This window comes from Macrobrachium nipponense, chromosome 10 (assembly GCF_015104395.2).
Source record: "Macrobrachium nipponense isolate FS-2020 chromosome 10, ASM1510439v2, whole genome shotgun sequence".
NCBI lineage: Eukaryota > Metazoa > Arthropoda > Malacostraca > Decapoda > Palaemonidae > Macrobrachium > Macrobrachium nipponense.
The window spans coordinates 22466202-22485737 of NC_087204.1; the positions used below are offsets into that span (position 1 = coordinate 22466202).

Genomic DNA, 19536 nt, shown 5'->3' on the forward strand with positions numbered 1-19536 from the left:
AACAAGTTCTTACATTGCTGGTGCGAAGAGATACGCTTGCCTCTCTCTTAGTACTCGGATCCAGATGTGACCATTGCATCCTGCGGTGCACACCCGATCATCGGACAGAGGCTTGGATCCCTCCCTCGCTCTTACGACCAGGGAGACTTCAAGGTTGGTGCGAACACCAGTCTGTTCACAAAAGACTCAGATTCCTCCCACCAAGAAGTGAGTCTTCCTATTGTAAAAGGACCGAAGGTTTGTAATGCCGTGTCGGAACAAATGACAATTTGTCCAAAATTGCATTTTTTCCTAACTATACAAACCTGAGGCCTTTTACACATAGTCCCCCCACCTCATGCCACCCCCTCACTCTGCAGTTTTTGCTTTGGGCCAAAAAGCAAAACAAAAGTGATTTGTTTACCTCCCAGTCCGCGCCGCGTTGGCGCGTCTGTCGGGACAAGCAGTTAACTACCGAACCCCTTGTTCGAAAGCTTACGACCTATCCAGCTGCCGCTAGTACCTTCCTATTGTAAAAGGACCTCAGGTTTGTATAGTTAGGAAAAATGCATTTTGGACAAATTGTCATATCTATCCAAAGATCCAAACAGCATGAAGGGCATTGGAAGGGTCAAACTACCTGCAATGAGGGCATGTCATCTGGAAATCCAACAAGAAAGCATGAGTGACACTAAAGATATTTGAGCAATGGTTCCTCAGCTATTTTCTGCCAGAAGTGATTTACAGTAGTACCTCGAGATACGAAATTAATCCGTTCCGAGGCGCCCTTGTTATCATGAGGTTTTCGTATCTTGGACCACATTTTACATGTAAAATGGCTAATCTGTTCCAAGCCCTCCAAAAGCACCCCAGTAAATTTCATAATAAAGCTAAATTGACCTATAAACAATGAAATACTACAACAATTTGGACCATTCAATACCTAAATTATTTAAAAATGCAAAATATAACCTGTAAATAAAGTGTAATTAGTGTACATGGTAACAAGAAATATACTGTACGTAAAATGTGGAAGCTTACCTTTCAAGTGAGGCTACTTACATACGTAACTATCCAAGGAAGATTGCTTCTGCCTACTTTTCACAGTGTTCCTGTGTGAGCCTTTTCGGGGGGTGTCTCTACAAATGATTGCACTTTATGAAAAGCGGCTTTAATTTCTGCTGTTTTTTTTTCTTTTGTACATATGTAACATAGTGTACTTTAACAAAAAATATATACGTACGTTTCTGCATACGTAACTATACCAAGGAAGATTGCTTCTGCCTACTTTTCACAATGTTCCTGTGTGAGCCTTTCGGTGTGTCTTCTACAAATGATGCACTTTATGAAAAGCGGCTTTTAATTTCTGCCTTTTTTTTTCTCTCTTTGATTTTTAACTTTTTTTTTACTTTACGTAGTTTTTTTTATTTTTTATTTTTTTTTTTATACAGAATTTCAACTTTCTGTTTTTTTATCACTTGGTTCTTTTTTTGCACCTCATGACTCTGTTGGGCCCTGGGTGTCAATCAAAACCCTGTTCAACCAAACCAAATGCTCTCTTGCAACTGATTTGGGGTACTGAATGTTCGGCTGCTGACCTTCAACATAAACTGAAAGTGCCTTGATTATACGTATACATACTGGTATGCATGTTGTAAATGATTGGTCTACACCCTCTGTTCAGCAGGGAGTGGAGATTCTACCAACCTTGCAAAGTTTCCAGTTATCCCATGAGAGAGACCTTGATCACTTATCCCATGTGAGAGATCTTGGTCACTTTTTTTAAAAAAATATTACGTACACATTGACGATCCCGAAAATGAATACCGCGTGCGTACTATAACAATGCTGGTACCGAGTGGCCGAGCCACGGACCACCAGTGTGTTTCATAGTAGGAATGCATGATGGGAAGGGACGCTGGCCAATAGGAAAGAGGATTTCATGGCCTGCGACCCCTAGCAATTCAGGAAACCAATGGGAGCGCACGAAGGATGGTGGTGGCGAGTCTACTAGTACTAAGATGGCGACGCGCGGCGCGATTTTCAAAATTGTTATCCGGGCGAATCTCGGACTTTCAGAAACTTTTCGTATCTTGAAAACTTTTCGTATGTAGAGCCGTTAAATTTTTCGTATTGGCTTTCCTATCTCGAGTTTTTCGTAAGTTGAGCCTTTCGTATGTCGAGGTACCACTGTACTTTGCTGAAAAGAGACTGCCTTTACAGTGTTTCTAGTGCTGGACAATGCCCCTGATCACCATGCCCATTTGGATGACTCATCCTAACATCAAGGTGCTTTTCCTTCCACCTCATACCACTTCCCTTTTACAGCTTATGGACCAAGGTGGCATTGCCTCTTTCAAGGCCTACTATCTTAGAAAGACATTTGCTATGGCTTTCAGGTAGCCAAGTCAAGCCTGTCTCGCCCCACTTTACAATGTCCAGTATGCATGCCAACCACAGGAGTAAAGGTAAGGAATTGTTTCTTTTTATTTACTGTACCTACAGTAGATGAAAGGATAATATTTACCCTTATGGTGTGTGTACTCAGGAATTATTTTCTCTTAGTATTTATATTTTTATTTTTACTGATTCACGTCATTACGTTTACTTAAATTCCAACACAGACAAAATCGGGTTGCGTCTTGCCGCAGGACCGGATCTCGGACGTAAACAAAGAACCTACTGTACTTTATCTTCTATGTGGGCATATGTTTATTTCACAACATGTCTGGGAAAATTGCTACCTATGCTACTTTGGCAAGTTGTATGCCGATTGTTTATCCAGCTAATTTGCCTTCAGTAATAGTTTGGCAGTTGTTCATATTAGCTTACAGGTATTAATTTCCTTTTTGCAGCATTCAGTAATAGGCTAGTGTGACACTTGAATTTTATATTTTTCTACCTTTTTTTAAGTATCAGTAATTAATGCCCTTTATGGACTTAATTATCAGTAACTAATGCCCTTTTCAGACTCTGCTGATGACTCCAGATGAAGAATGTTACCTGGAAAGCTGCCTTTGAGCAGCCATCAGGAAAGTTCCCATCCATCTACTGCCAGTAACTCCAGTCAGAGATACGAACCTATAGGAGGAGTTGCAGAAGCCCAGGAGTGTACAGAAACTTCTGGCTGGTCACAACCATTATGCAGTTGCAAGAAATCTCACTGTTCAGACTGTAAATATGGATTAGAACAGTCCAGCAATATTGAAAATGGGCCAAAGGATGTTGTACGTGTCAAATTGACTCGGGCTTCAAGTGTAGACCACCAACAAAATCAATTTTATGTCAGAGCTGCAGGTGGAATGAGCATTCCAGTGCCAGTATCAAAAATGTCATTGGAAAACAGTCAACACCATGTAAGGCCACCCCCTGTTCACACAGTTCCCCTGCTTGATGATGTGTCTTTAGACATGTCGCAGTATGCTAGAGACGAATCATCCCCCAATTCAGGCAAGAAGACAAGTAGTAGTTACCTTCCACTCAGCGTTGAACTTGTAGCTGGTAGGGGCACCACTAGCATGCCTGCTGATGGTAATAAGAGTTCACCAGCAGGTGGAAAAGTGAAAAGTCTGCCTCCATCAAGAACATTAGCACTTTCAGCATCACTATTTAAGAACTACCTAATCCCAAGCAGTGATAAATCACAATCAAAAACCACAGCCTCAACTCCGGAGACTGAGAATTCTGTGAAAACAAAAATGATGGGGATATGGAATAATGTTAAATACGGTGAGTAACTCCTCTAAAATATTTGGATTCATCAGTAATTTTAGTCAAATGATATTGTAGGTATTGAGTTTACAGATCTTACATGAGCCATACAATGTTCATACACGATTACTACACTAACTTGATACAGTACTCATAATTACACTATTGGAGAAGCAAATCCACAGCTATGTAAATTTACATATATTTAAATTTAAAAACAGCAAGGATAGCTTTCGGGAATCTGTTCGGTTCCCCTTATCAATCTGACACGTTGATATAGAACTACAGCGAAGTAAACAAAACAGGATTCGCGAAAGCTATCCTTGCTCTTTTTAAATTTAAATATATGTACATTTACATAACTGTGGATTTGCTTCTCCATTTGAAGACTCGTGCTACTATGAGGATTTTTTAATTACACTATTGCTTCACTACTGCTTGTCATAGCAGTTACCCTAAAATGCAAGACCATGCAACTTATGTTAAAGATTCACGTACAAAACCATTGATATAGTAGTATTCTTAAAGCATACAGTGTTCTAAACATCTAAAGGAATTGCAGATTTGTTCCTATGTGAATAGAAACCACTGCCTTATATGTAGGAATATTCCTCGTCACGAGTTGGTATCAGTTTTGGAACTTGGAAAAAAGGTAGTTAACCAATGGTAGGTGGGTGATCACTCACCTGCCATCAATGAGCACTTTCTTTGGCTGCAGTTGAATTGAAACATTTAACTGTGCTCAGATTGACCATCAGTTTGAAACTTCTTTCATTGTTTTTATTGCGTATGGTGTTATGTTTTTTTATCTACATGGATTTAAACAAGAAAAGGTAGTAATGAAAGGTGTGAAGAACGTAAGTGGTTGTTTGGTTACTTTATGTCCTTGATGTTAGTTTAACTAGTTTTGTTCTGCATTGGTTCTCTAGAGGTTCCAAGAGAGGTTCAGCAGCAGCAGAGAAAGTAAAAAAATGTTTAACATTTTCTTGGAAGAAGATTATACTTTGCCTTATTTACCTTCAGATCTTTTTTGCCCTCCTTCACCCAGACTTCCCTTTTCTCACCGTCTTCTCTCTGGGTTGTTTTCAAGAGATTGATTAGCTCATTGTTAGATGAATGATCTTCCTAAGGTAACCACTGGCCCGAAGTCGATTTATCTCTTCAATAAAGCATATTCTAGGGTGTACTCAGGAGGTGAGGCAGTCATTCTGACTGTTGTGGTTACTTCTTCCTTATGTTATCCTAAGACAGGCTAACATTATAATCTGCCAATCAGAAGACTCCCTCCTGTCGAGTAGATCATTCAAGATACTTTCCTACTGTTGATATACCAGAGAAAGTTCTGCATGCCTGGAGATGCATGAACTACTCCCTTTCAAGTTGTTTTATGAGTATGCAGGCTGAAAAACAACTTCCCCATGAAGAACTCACAAGAAGGTTCTACCTTTACTCAGATGGAGCAAACTTGTCCTGAGAAGATGTCTTCATTATTTTGTTCAGTTGGATGGTTCTATCTTGGATTTCTCTTTTCATTTTACAATGACCAAAGTAGTAAGGTGGCAGAGGAGTGGCATGCTGACAGCCAGGGCACCTTGATGTATTATTCAGTCTTCTTGAATTCCCCTACGGCAATGGGACCTATACTCAAGCCTTGGGGGAGCAGCCACACCTTGTATCAGAAACAGAGACAGTGAAATTGCACTTGTTCCTCTGGATAGGGCCAGGATCTTTACAAGTCGTGCAGTCTTCCCTATCCAGCTCCAGCTAAGAAGGGAGGTAAGGGAAAGAAGTTAGGGTGGGCACAGGTTGGCAGTACCCCTCTCCAGTTGCCCCAAGTAGCATGCCATTGGACATTGTAACATGGGCAGAATGGGTGCAGATAAAGTTTCAAGGACCAATGACCTTCCCATCCCTTTGACAGTACCATTCCAGATGATATTGTCCATGGTCTCCAAAACCTGTTGGTTGAAAATGTAATGGATCCCTTTGAGAGGAAAGGTCTCGTGCAATAAGAAACCTATGGTTTTTCAAGGGTAAGTACAATATTTATTGCCTTCCTTTGGTTTGTTCATGGACAAAAAAACTCATAGAAGGATTTGATACCCTGAGGAGAGACATGCAAGGTACCAAAAGTTTTTTTCATGTCACCAGTTGATTTCAGGCCCTGTTATGCTCTTGGTCATTGAACAACAAAATCAAATTGCATAGGATCATATGGGTGTTCCTATGTTTTGATAGATTGCTGTTGTAATATGTTGCTGGAGTAAATGCTTCTTTGGGTATAAGATAATGGGTGCAGCATAAGTGGTTAATGTAGAGGATATTCATTTAAATGGCAAAAACAAGCAAACACAAAAGAGTTCTCTTGTCCTTCAGTATGCCTTGGTAGTCAGCTTTAAGAATGTAAAACAGCTGGGTAACAGAAAGTTAAAAGAATTTAAAGTATATAAATAAATATTTGCAGATTTGCATGGATGTCAAATTTCTTGGTTTGGTATTTGAAATCTGTACCTTTTAGATTTTCAGCTTTGTTCTCACAGTGCAGTATAATGAAGGTAAAAAAAATTATAATTTTCTTATTAGGACTCAGTTTTTCTTTATTTTTCTTTATTTTTTATTCTTATTTTTTTTTTAGCTTCATCACTTTTATTTTCTTCACTAACAATAATCTTTTTATACAACACCAGGTTGGACAGTAAATCTCAAGACTAATTTCTCTAGGGATTCCCCAGTTTATCTTCTTGCCAGTGTATACCATAAATCCTTTGGAGAGAATGATGATGACGCCTCAGAAGGTAAGTTTCCAAGCTTTACTAACGTTTTGTGTGTAGAATGGATCCTGCAGCTTTGTTGGTAATCCTGAGTTTGAATTTAATAAGTACAGTACTTGATGACTATATTGTAACTAATCATTATGATGAATATTCAATTTGCAGAAAAATAGACTGAATTTTTTAAGAATAGCAATTCTAGTTTACCAAAATTATTTCTATTGATAATGAATCATCATTTAAATTCTGAAGTTTAGTGCTTTCCATACATGCATTTTTGTTTTCCAGAAATAGAAGAAAATGGCATGGAAGCTTTCAAAAGACATTTCTATAGCCTCATCTGGTGCACATACCGGCGGCAATTTCCAACACTGCAGGACTCTACATTGACCACCGATTGTGGCTGGGGTTGCATGTTGCGGTCAGGGCAAATGATGGTGGCACACGCACTGACTTTGCACTTCCTTTCTTCACGTATGTTTTTTGCAAGAATGGTTTCCAGTGCTGTAGTCAACAAGTCAGTTCTAACCTTGATAAGTACTAATTCGTAATATTTATATCTTTTGTAATATGAAGTGGTTATTCTCTGTATAGTATTGTATTATGAAATTCATCATTTAAAAGAACACAAGGTATAAATATCCCATGTGGACAAAAATAATTTATTGAAAAATCTGTTTATAAGATTTTCCTCTGCTCACAACACAGTTGTGTCCCTACAGTATAAAACTTCTAATTTTACTAAGTTTAGCAGCTGGAAAGTTGCTGTTAGCAAAATTATTTAATAAGTAAAACAGTTCTCGAGTCACCCTTTCAAGTATATTCTCCCTTGTTACTACTGGGATCTTCCTTACCCACAATAGCATATTAAAGCCCCTATTTTATGTTAATGAAATATATACTAGAAAACAGTTTAGCATGCAGTGGCAAGTCATCCAAAAGACCTTATTACATATTGGCATTCTAAAAAAGCTCAATTCCATCATGGTATTCACTGTTACTTGCTGTTATTCTTATTATTTTTAGTCATTAAAAGGTGCTTTTAATAAGTACTGATGGCTTTATACACGAGTTGCTAATAAACGGCACAAAACAACCGGCTTAGAAGGAGAACAAAGCGATAGCGTGGTACTCTCCAAGGCGGTTAAGAAAAGACTGAATACGTCACAAGGTAGTGTGTGGTCTCTGACCAGGTATCACCTCGAATGAGCAGGAGTTGCCAGATCTCACAGATTCCTTGCTTACAATCTTTGATTATTTTTAACTGGTTACCAGCTGGCACTCGGAAAATATCCTATTGTTAAGACATCAGGTTTGTTAGCTATGAAAAATACAAATTGTTTAAAAAATTTGTCATTTGCTTATGAGCCTGGTTCATACATATTTTAAAAGCTATACTACAGTTATTTTCATCTACATATACATGCTTGATCATGCACATACATGCATACTACCTGAAAAAAAAATTATATTCAGTTTTGTTGCACTAAAATCAGCAGTTTTACTTATATACAGCACAGCTTCCCCCAAGCATAAATTTGGTATATTATTAACAAAACACTTTTCTCTGCCCCAAAGTTAATAACTTGAACCATTTTATCTCAAGTAACTTCATTAAAAATTACCATAAAGGGTAAATATTAAACTACCTATATACAGTGCGGTGGTAAGCAAGACAAGAACAATAGTTAGCCTTGTTGGCTAACAGGTATTGTTGGAATGGAACATAAAATTTAGGCCAAAGGCAAAGCACTGGGACTTGCGCGGTGATTCACCACTGGACGGGAAACTGAGAGTGAAAAGGTTTGAAAGGTGTATTAGGAGGAAAACTTTGCAGTTACACTATGAAACAATTGTTAGTAAATGTTTAAGGATAGCAAGATGGAAGAAAGTGACTATGAATAAAGTTACAGTTAAAGGAATAAAAGGGGTTGCAGCTAGGGACCAAAGGGATGCTGCAAAGAACCTTGAAAAATGCCTAGAGTGTACTATGGGAGGTGCACTGATGGCACAATCCCCCTATGGAAGGTATTGTCAGAAGGGAAGTAGGAGACTAGCCTTGTTCATTTGCCAGTTTTACAGTTTTTGTAATCTTTTAGAGCTCTATTTAATGGAATCAAAGCTTATAATATAAATTTGTCAATGCCTTGTTTTTGATGAATGAAATGAGAGAGAAAATGATGGTGCTCATATGTTGTCCAAAACCAATCCTGCATTGCCTTATCCATGTGAACCATACTAGATAATCTGTGAAAGTGGGTTCTTCTTTACACTGAGAAAGTTTTCTCAATAGCATATACTGCAAATTAGATAGGGTTTGCTCTTTCCAAAGCTGTCATAGCTTACCCCCTTACTTGAAGGCACATATCTTTATGTGATCTCTAGTTGTACAAAAGGGAGTTAAAGAGCTGCATTCACAAATACAATTCTTATCCTAAAACCTGGATCAGATGAGCATCCCTGAGGAGGAATGCATAATTGCAAATTTAATTCAAATTTGCAAAATCACAGATAAATTATAGTAGTTCTGACTTTGTGGATCCCAGTTGTATAAAGTGGGCTAAAGTGCTACTCACACAAGTACAACTCTTATCTTACAAACTGATTCAGCAGAGAGCCATTTAAGAAGATTTATCTATGAATACAGGCAGTCCCCAGTTTCCCCAGTTATCATCAGAGGTTCTGTTCTCAGTGGGGTGCTGATAAGCGAAAAGTGCCATTAACTGAAACTTGGTGGCTTATGGCACTGATAACCAGTTAATGGGGCTTGTGTTAGTTATTGCACCATAACTATTATCAGCCCCTTATGATGCCGATAACTCGGCGTGTTATGGAGCCGATAACTGGAACTCGGCACGTTATGGAGCCGATAACTGTAACTCACCGTATTATGGCACCATAAATTGCCAATTTTCTGGTGCTAGACAAGCGCCATAAAACCGGATCGCCATTAACTTGAGTGTTGATTATTGGGGACTGCCTGTATTACAAAAATTACAGTGTCCAATATGTCCAATTAGACATGCTGCTCGGGTGAAGAATTATATGGCCGTGCATTCCAGCAGTACTTCAATATAAGAAGCCTAAGAGGTTTGAGGCTTGTACATGTTGAGATAAATATCATACTGGAAATTATTTTTGGGCCCCATATATATATAAAACCTCTAATTTTGCTTAGAATGCTCTTATGTTCATCCCCTCCAGTTGATAATTTACAGCAATTAGTTCAGCATTCAAGGAATGATGAAATACAATGTTGTTTCATGAAGCGGCTCAATAAATAGAATGAGAGAATGACTCAAGAATTCATTTCCTTTGTTGATCATTAAGAAATATAAATACCGTTCTGTATTTTAACTGGGAAATTTACCTTGGAATTTGTGCGTTTGTTTCCTGTACCTATAACATTTGTACATTATATCAGAGACCAGTCTTTGTGTATCCACTATAATAATTTACGATCAATTTAGTTATACGTCTGAATATTTAATTGAAATTTATCATTAATAGCAGAAATTAAAGGTGCTTATAAAATGTACACATATGTGTTAAGACTATAATCTTTTGTAGGATGGCGACATATCAAAAATATCAATGAAGGTCCAGAGGAAAAAATACACCAGAGAATAGTCCAGTGGCTAGGAGATTCTCCTTCTCCGCAGTGTCCGTTATCACTGCATAATTTAGTCCATTTTGGAAACAAACTTGGAAAAAAGGCAGGTGACTGGTATGGCCCTGCTTCTGTTGCATATATTTTCAAGTAAGTATTATAATGTGATTGTATTTTCATGCCGTAACTGATAATATATTACTAGTAGATAAATACATTTTAAAATAAAGGAGATGGTGATTCTTATCATATTTTCCCTATGCTATTCATTTATTTTGGTTGATGCTTTAAGTACATAATTAGGAATTGAAGGACTAGGGTCTTTAAAAATTCATTAGTTTTTAGATAGTTTTGTAATGAAATGTCCAAATTGAATAGAAGTACAATGTATTTACGGAGTACATTGGTTGTCCTATCCTATTGATCTGTTATTTGCTAATTATTTAAAACCACTCCCATAATTTGTTTTCATTAAGAATTTCACACGCAGTATGTGATGGATTGATTTAACCTTCATCCTCACACGAAAAGTTAATGTTATGAAATTATAATTACAACTTCCCTATCTCTTTTTTCAGAGAAGCTATAGAGATGGGCTCTAAATATATTCATGATCTGCAGCGAGTTTGTGTGTATGTGGCCCAGGATTGTGCTGGTAAGAGAAATTTATCTTGATAGTATATGAATTTGTACTGAAATTGAACACACCAATTTGATAATTTTTTTAATGTTTATGGAGGGCCTCAAACTTATTTTTTTAATGTTTATGGAGGGCCTCACTCAGTTTGATGAATAAAATTTGCTCTGTTAACCAAGAAGTTAAAAGTAATTGAGGGATGGGCAGTAATTAAAAAATTACTATTAGTAAGTGAAATACATTTTGGAAATTTCAGTTTGTCATATCTTTTATATCATGCAATTCTTTACTAAAACAAATATTGATGTACTGTATTTTATTGAAACCATGGCATTTACACATGGTGTAGAGTTTCCTAGCACTTGGCCTTTGACCTAAATTTTATATTCTAATTCTATTTGGTCAAAGTTAATTTTCCCCCATTTCTGTTTCTCATTTTCAATTTCTCAGCCTTCCATAAATGATATTTGCTGTTAGTACAATCCAGTACAGGCAGTCCCCGGGTTACGACGGGGGTTCCGTTCTTGAGGCGCGTCGTAAGCCGAAAATCGTCGTAAGCCGGAACGACACTTGGAAATATGCCTTAAACTAAGAAAAAGTTAGAGAGACCTTACCTGTGTGACATGCAAGTATTGCATGATGTGTAGTGTGGTTATTTCAATGCCAAAGGATGGTTCTTGAAGGTATAATTCTTTATTAAACTCTTGTGACACTATAAAGCACAATGTACTACACTTAATCCTTAGGTTAGATTATACACTAAACACTATTACACTGTACACTAATCCTTTGGTAGATCCTGGAGTACACTAAAATCCCAGTCTGGTAGCTCTGGAAGGTAAAAGTATAACACAATTAGTACAAAATACTACACAAAGTCCTGAATGCAATATGTAAATTATAGATATCAAGAGTAAAAGAGTTAATGTGTTTAATTAACTTCCTTACTTTTAGTTTATAATTCCTTACTTTGAGTTTATATCAAGAGTAAAAAAGTTAATGTATGTGAATTAATTCCTTACTTTTAGTTTAAAGTTGTCATGCTATGTAACCTGGATGCACAAAGTCTTAGTGGCCCCATAGCCTACATCATTCAGGGGGTTCTGGAATGTACAAAAAATAATTAGTATGTCAGTAAGTACTCTATGCATAGTAAGTTACATACAGTAATATGCACCATACAGTGGTTTAATATCACATATATAACATGTATAAAACTTAGTTAATGTATGTTAATTAATTCCTTACCTTTAGTTTAAAGTTGTCGTGCTATGGTAACCCTGGATGCACAAAGTCTTATGTGGCCCCATAGCCTACATCATTCAGGGGTTCTGGAATGTACAAAAAATAATTTTGTCAGTAAGTACTCTATGCATAGTAAGTTACATACAGTAATATGCACCATACAGTGGTTTAATATCAACTGGTACGTATGCATGTTGTAAATGATTGGTCTACACCCCCTGTTCAGCAGGGAGTGTACAGTAGTATGTAATTCCATGAGGGACCTTGATCACTTATCCCATGTGAGAGATCTTGGTCACTTTTTTTTAGTACGTATAAAACTTACTTAATGTATGTTTACTACTAGTATACATTCCTTACCTTTATGTTAGTAGTAACCCTGGACAAAGTTTTATGTGGCCCCATAGCCTGCATCATGGAGGGGGTCCTGGTTTTCTGGAATGTACCAAAAAAGTATCAAAGTTAAGTCATGTATGTATGTTTAGTAAGTTACATACAGTAACCATACGTACAGTGGTTTATAACATGTATGTACATAATCAAACTTGGTTGGAAATTCCTGTAAAAAAAAGTTATGTACGTATGTAATACTACTGTATGTAAAAACATGTTATTGTAATGATACAATTAAGTTTGTTCATACTTACCTGGCAGATATATATATAGCTGTATTTTTCCGAATCCGACAGAAATTTAAACACTTACGACACACGCAAGTGGGAGTCAGGTGGTTAGTACCCATTCCCGCCGCTGGGAGGCGGGTATCAGGAATCATTCCCATTTTCTATTCATAATTTTTATTTCCACTGTCTCCTGAGGGGAGGTGGGTGGGTACTTGATTATATATATCTGCCAGGTAAGTATGAACAAACTTAATTGTATCATTACAATAACATTTTGTTCATGAAACTTACCTGTCAGATATATATATAGCTGAATCCCACCTTTGGTGGTGGGAGTAGACAGAATAGAAGATTTTAGGAAACATATATATGCAGATAATTGATATCTTGATTCCTTACCTGTTAGCATAGCTGACTTCGTGGTTACTGCCGCGTAAGTCTGCTTGTGCTACTAGAGTTGCCAGCGAGGTAGAGACCTATATAGCTGGTGCACTCCAGATGATCTGTCAACAGGGGCGAGACCACGACGTGACTAGACCATATTTGACCATCCCAATGAGGGCTAAGAAGTAAATAAATATATATAAAAAATATATATCACCACCTGACCCACCTAGCCAAAGTTAAGGTGTGTTAACTAAGGCTTAAGAGTTAAGAAGTCACCGTTGTCGGCGACTCAACTACTAAATTAAGAGCTCTTCCTAACCATTTTCTACAGGATAGGATGAGTGGTACTTCTTGCCCCCAAGATTGTGTCTGCAGACACGTATGGCCCTAGCGAGCAGCAGATCTCATATGCCATCTTCACATCTCGCAGGGAGTGTGAATTGAACACAGAGTTGCTTCGCTAAAAACATGGTACTCAGGATGTTGCTGAGTGCCATGCTCTGTTGAAATGCTTCCGAGGCCGCGCCCTCACCTCGTGAGCATTCAAATCGAAAGATTTCAAATCTTTGTGCAAACACAAAGAAGGAGCTTTTTTGAAAGACCTCCTTAACAATAAAGCCAAGGTGTTTTTCGATATGGGCAAGTCTGGTCTTTTCGGAACACTGCAGATTGTCCGTACGACTTCGACTTTCTTGAGTTTTATGAGATAAAACTTGAGAGACCTGACAGGGCACAGGACTCTCTCTGGCTCCTGCCCACTAACTTGTGCCATCCTTGCTTCCAAGCTCCTGGCCCAAGGACAAACCGGGTTTCCATTCTTAGGCCATAACGAAAAGCTTAGAGAGCACACCGCCTTGTGTTCTCTAAAGCCAAAACTTGTGACGATGGCTTAAAATCTCACTAACCCTCTTTGTCGTATCTAGGGTGGTTAGAAAAATGCCTTCCTGATCACATGCAAGAAGTTAACAGGTAGATGTTCGAATGCTTTGACATCAAGAACTTCAGACTATGTCTAAGTTCCAATTGAAAGCTTCGATCTGGACATGCACAGTCAGTCCGTCTGTACTAACGTCAGGTGACCGACCAGTTGACCAGTCAGACGAATCAAGGACAGCAAGGCTGTACCCTGAAGACCATAAGGCACTATTCTTCGCTGAAGGATGAGTGTTTGGACTGCCTGGGCGATTCAAGCTAAGCAAACCTTGGGGGGTGTATCAACGCAACCAAAGTCGTTAGCGAATCAACTCCTGAGCCACTCCTGACTCGAGCTTCTGGTGCCAGGAGAAAGGAGCGAGGAGCAAAAAGGCGATTCAGTCCCGAAGGACGAATGCCTGACAGTCCAACCTGGTCTAATGTTAAACGATCATCGGGGGTGTAAAAACGCAACCGACTTCGTCAACAAGAAACTCAGGGCTACTATATGTCTCCTGATCTCGCACGAGTGTCTGACTCCGAGAAAACAGGCGAGACAAAAAGTAGATGGTGAGCGAGTTTCGAGATTTCACAGAACTCAAAGATCGTGAAGGGCTTTGTTGTTTGACAGAAGCAAACCTCTGAGCCCAAAGGCCGTCAACAACATATTTGCGTATTCTTTAATAGTTGTGACTGCCAGCTTATCCCATTCTTCAAACGGAAAGGGAAGACTGCAATCTTATGCTGTCAACATCTCGATAGTCTGAACGTAGTCAGACTCAGAGCGGAGAGGTTATAGGTACCTTTCGTGTTAAAGGAGACCGACTCTCTCGGAAAAGGTCCTTGGAAGGACGTGACCTCTGTGAATCTAGGGTCTTGAAGGCCAACATGGGGCGATTAGCGTCATTGTCGCTCCCTGTGATAATATAAATCATCTTATTACATTTCCTAAGTGATTGAAAAAGGGGAAAAGAGACTAAACATCCATCCCCGTTCAATATCATAGGATGGCGTTTAATGTTACCGCTCCCGGATCGAGAAAAAGGGAGCAGAGAAGAAGAAGCCTCTTCGTCCTCAACCTAGCGAAGAGATGAATGAAAGGACGTCCCTAAAGTCTCCACAACTCTCAACATATTCTATAGAAAGATTCCACTCGGAAAGTCAGTAGTTGCTGCCTTCGATCGAGACGATTCGAACCGACTTTTGCAATCCTGTAACGAACCTCTAGAGGATCGTTCCATTCTACGCCTGTTGTTATAATAGGCTCTTTCTCGTAAACCCGAACCGGGACCGAGAGAAGATACTTCCTAAGATATGAGAGAGCTGTGGAAGATCAGAGTTGATATGGACCATGGTTCCAAAAACTCGTTTCGAGGACTGGAGGGACGACTGAATTGCTTCCACTTCTTTCAGATTATGATCCAGGACATCTGAAACCCTCTCCAGATGTCCGGCACCTTCTTTCTATCACCTCAAGAGATACTTAACGCACCGAGAGATGTTCAGAATCATTCCTAGATCTTTAATAAAATTTCAGTTTCCCGGTAGGAAAAAACTGTAGAGGTTCTGAATTGCAGTCTATTCAGGGAACAAACTTCAGGTTTTTAGGAAGGAAATGGCCCTCCCCAGCAAGCTCATCCATTCCCTCACACAGTATGTTTACTTCCCTAATAAGGCTGCGCTTTGCCTAAGCAAGAGAGCATATAATAGTGCAATGTTGTGGTAGACTCGTAGTCCTATACCGTGCGGTAACGAGCACCGAAAGGAGTAAGATATCTCTGTAGAACATATTAAGGCCAAACGAATGCAATGTTTATTCATTCATGTAAGAAATCCCCTCAATCTTAGGCTAAAGTCCGTGATTGTAGGGCAGAGATACAGTTCGTCAGTCAATCCCGCAGGAGAGAGAGAGACGTAACTGCCAGCACAGAGATACGGTTAGTCAGTCAATCCCGCAGGAGAGAGAGACTTAACCTACAGTGCATGACAGCGAACGAGTTGGTACTGGCTCGTTTGGACTGGAGTCTGGAGGAGAGGAGTCAGAGGACAGTGACAGCAGCAGCTTACGATCGTCCGTCATCGTCGTCTCTTAACTTTATGCCTGGGTTGCCAGCTACCCTATTCTATGAAGAAAAAGGTCCGTTATTTTTAGCATAAAGAGACTCTCAAGCTGGTATATTTAAGCGAAACAGAAAACGCTAAATATACAGATGCGTTTGTGTCGTCAGAACACTACCATACAACGGTAAAAGATAAATCGGAAACTCCTGGAAGGCTGCAGGGAGTTACGATTAAATGTCCTTAAAATGGACCATAGACCTCTCGGTTGCCATCCAAAGAGGTAACTACAGCAAGCGTATATGACTTGAACAACCAGAAATAAAATAACCGCAAGGCAAAATATGAAATTATATCACAATAAAGTTTGTTCATACTTACCTGGCAGACATATATATAGCTGAATTCGGAAATACAGCTACATACTATCTGACAGGCAAGTTTCATGAACAAAGCTTAGGAGAATCGAAGCAGTCAGCTCAAGCTTCTTATGTTATTGGACATAAGCGTTCATTGACGTAGTCTACAAGTCTATTTCTTGTACGAGTCTGCGAATGACGAATGAGATCTCTTCCGAATCTTGTCAATAAGAGCTTATTCGCTTACGCAATATCAAGTTAATGAGATGTTTGTCAATGAGAACTAACCCATTTACGGGACAAAGAGATATTTTGTCAATGAGGGGATACCCACTCACTTGACAAAACGATAGTATATTGTCATGGGGGGGGAAAGTTACTGAATTGATAAAAACGTAATCCAGGAAGTCGAGCATTTTTTTTATTTTCCGATTCCCGTCTCAAACGAGGAAGGGCAAGAATCCTGTTAAGAGACTGGGCTTACGTCAGGTAGAACGACGATGTTCAATTCGGCAGCGTAGTCCCGACTAGGAACTAACAAAATCTATCATCTGAAAAGCCCTTTCAGATGGGCTAAAAAGCTGGCAAAATTATCCTGGGAAGAGGAAGAAACTCTCCAACCAGCTTCCTCTCCCGTATCACAACTAATGCCTGCTAAAGCTTAAAATTTATTGGCAGTATGGCAAAGGCAGTCCTGTCTTGCGCTTTTCCTGAAGAGCGTACTTTTGATGAGTGCCTTTGCAAGAATCCTACTGAACGTTGCCGAGAGTCCTGACGTGCAGGACATCGAGCCTTTATAACCCTTAACTGCCTTATCGCAAAGTCTTGACTGCGGTAGTGGCAACTTAAATTTATTGGCAGAATGGCAAAGCTTGCGGTAGAGCAAACGAGAACTTCCCTTGAGCTTTCCTTAACTCCATCCACCTATGCGAAAAGCAATATTAATTGACAGAGACCTCTTGAATTCACGAAACCCGATGTCTTGCTGGGTTTCGAAGAAGAAGTTGTCTGTTCACTTTAAGCTTACTCCGAAGCACTGCCTACTTCACATTCTTTGCAGGTGAGGTAGAAGGTATCATCGAAGGTAGAGGTAAAAATTCTTTAAGCCCAAATCTGAAACAAGAGCTTGAAGAGTTCAACAGAAACGTTCAGCCAGGCGACACACCTGGCGTGCGCTGGTGCACGCTCGGCGTCCACTGGAGCGCGCTCGCGGCCATTGGAGCGCGCTCGGCGTCCACTGGAGCGCGCTCGGCGTCCATTGGAGCGCGCTCGGCGTCCACTGGCGCGCACGCTCGGCGTCCACTGGCGCGCGCTTGGCGTGCACCCGCGCGCCCCTGGCTTGGGCGTCCGCTCTCAAAAGCTTACTGCTACTATGACTTCTTTGACGTATTTCTCGGTGGAAAGACGGACACGAGTTCAGCGAACGTTCGCCTTCTTACTTCTCACTGAAACGCATAACGAGAGAGAGAGAGAGAGGACGTGAAGCGTCCTCTTCTATAAAGCTTCTATTTAGAGGGCGCGAGTCCATCCGAAAGCTCCAACCCCTGCGCGGGGAGGACGCTTCGGAGGACGAGAAGCAATCCTTCAGGATTCGTGCACGTGCACGCACTTAGGCAGTCTGGGGATTTTCATCAGAAACTGCCGAAGGCACGCCAGATCGGTGGGGGTTCCTCGTAACCCTCCTTCGGCTTTCGACATGCTCTCTCCCTCGTTCTGGGAGTCAAGCAGAGGTCCCGGCCTAGAGGCGAAACGAGGCCGATCTGACGCACCCTCCACTACACAAGGGGTATCACTGCACTTCTGCACTTCACTTTTACTCTCTAAAGCAAGCACTTTCGATTCTAAGTTACGAATCGAAGGAGTATCAGAGAAAGGGCAATTTCTCTACAGACACTGCTTAGGGCCCGAAGGCAACACTGCAGGGTTAGGAGTAACCATTACAGAAGTAGCACTTCACAGCAATGAAGGAGAGCGAGCACCTCTCGTAGACATATACATAGCCCGTAGGCCATACTACAGGATTATGCAAAATAAAGTCTACAGGAAGGTTAGCAGGTTCACTACCCTGACTTTTGTTACTGATTAATTGCGTACATACGAATCATACGTCTTCCTTACGGAATAGACAAAGTCTCACCCTCCTTACATGACAAATCTCAACAAAGAAGCAAGACCCATACCCCTCGTACATACCAAGTGCGAATCTACCGAAGCTTTCGGTAGCCACACCCTATCTTTGCAGACAACCCCGTCTGAAACTAGCCTAACTAGATTCAGATATTTTATGCAAAAATGAATCAAATTCAAATCAATTTAAGATAGCGTTTATGCCTAGCCACAAATCCAAGTGAATAAATCAAAAGACAATTAGGATACTTAGCGGCAATGAAGTTTCCAAAATCCTAAGACGGAGGTACTGAAAACAGGTGTTTTCAGCACCGGCGACAGAAAAATTATGAATAGAAAATGGGAATGATTCCTGATACCCGCCTCCCAGCGGCGGGAATGGGTACTAACCACCTGACTCCCACTGCGTGTGTCGTAAGTGTTTAAATTTCTGTCGGATTCGGAAAAATACAGCTATATATATATCTGACAGGTAAGTTTCATGAACAAACTTACTGTTCATATTTTGTTACACTATGTACATGTTACATTTGATACGTATACTTTCCTGAAGGGTTTTTTCCATCCAAAAATGGTGCTTCTACTTGTAGTTATCCCTTGATGACACTTGTAGTAATTTGTTAGTAACAACCTGGAGTTGTGTGAAAAATGTTGGTTCTGGAAGGAAAAAGTAACAAAATTAGTGTACAAAATATACACTACAGAAAGTTGTGAATGCAATATGTTAATTACTGTAGATATATCAAGAGTACTAAAAGAGTTAATGTATGTTAATTAATTCCTTACTTTTAGTTTAAAGTTGTCGTTCAATGTAACCCTGGATGGACAAAGTCTTATGTGGCCCCATAGCCTACATCATTCAGGGGACTCTGGAAATGTACAAAAATAATTTTGTCAGTAAGTCCTCTATGCAGAGTAAGTTACATACAGTATGTAATATGCACCATAACAGTGGTTTAATATCACATATAACATGTAGTATAAAACTTAATTTAGAAATTCCTTACATAACTTAGCAACTTTTAGTGAGTCTCAAAGCTGTTACCTAGGTTGTGGGAGATGGAGGTGGAGGTGTAGAGCATTCATGATAAGGATGCATTCCAAACCTAACTTCAGT

At 39.7% G+C, this 19536-nt stretch overlaps 1 protein-coding gene across 1 annotated transcript in view; it reads left to right on the top strand.

The window, feature by feature from the left end:
* Window positions 1-19536, top strand: part of LOC135223463 (cysteine protease ATG4D-like) — a 39166-nt gene that overhangs the window by 10761 nt on the left and 8869 nt on the right. Inside the window, exons 2-6 of the mRNA XM_064261884.1 lie at window positions 2950-3708; window positions 6378-6485; window positions 6750-6935; window positions 10032-10221; window positions 10650-10726. Of these exons, the coding sequence (XP_064117954.1) occupies window positions 2976-3708; window positions 6378-6485; window positions 6750-6935; window positions 10032-10221; window positions 10650-10726 (1294 nt within the window). The 5' untranslated portion in view covers window positions 2950-2975. The remainder of the gene's footprint in view (window positions 1-2949; window positions 3709-6377; window positions 6486-6749; window positions 6936-10031; window positions 10222-10649; window positions 10727-19536) is intronic.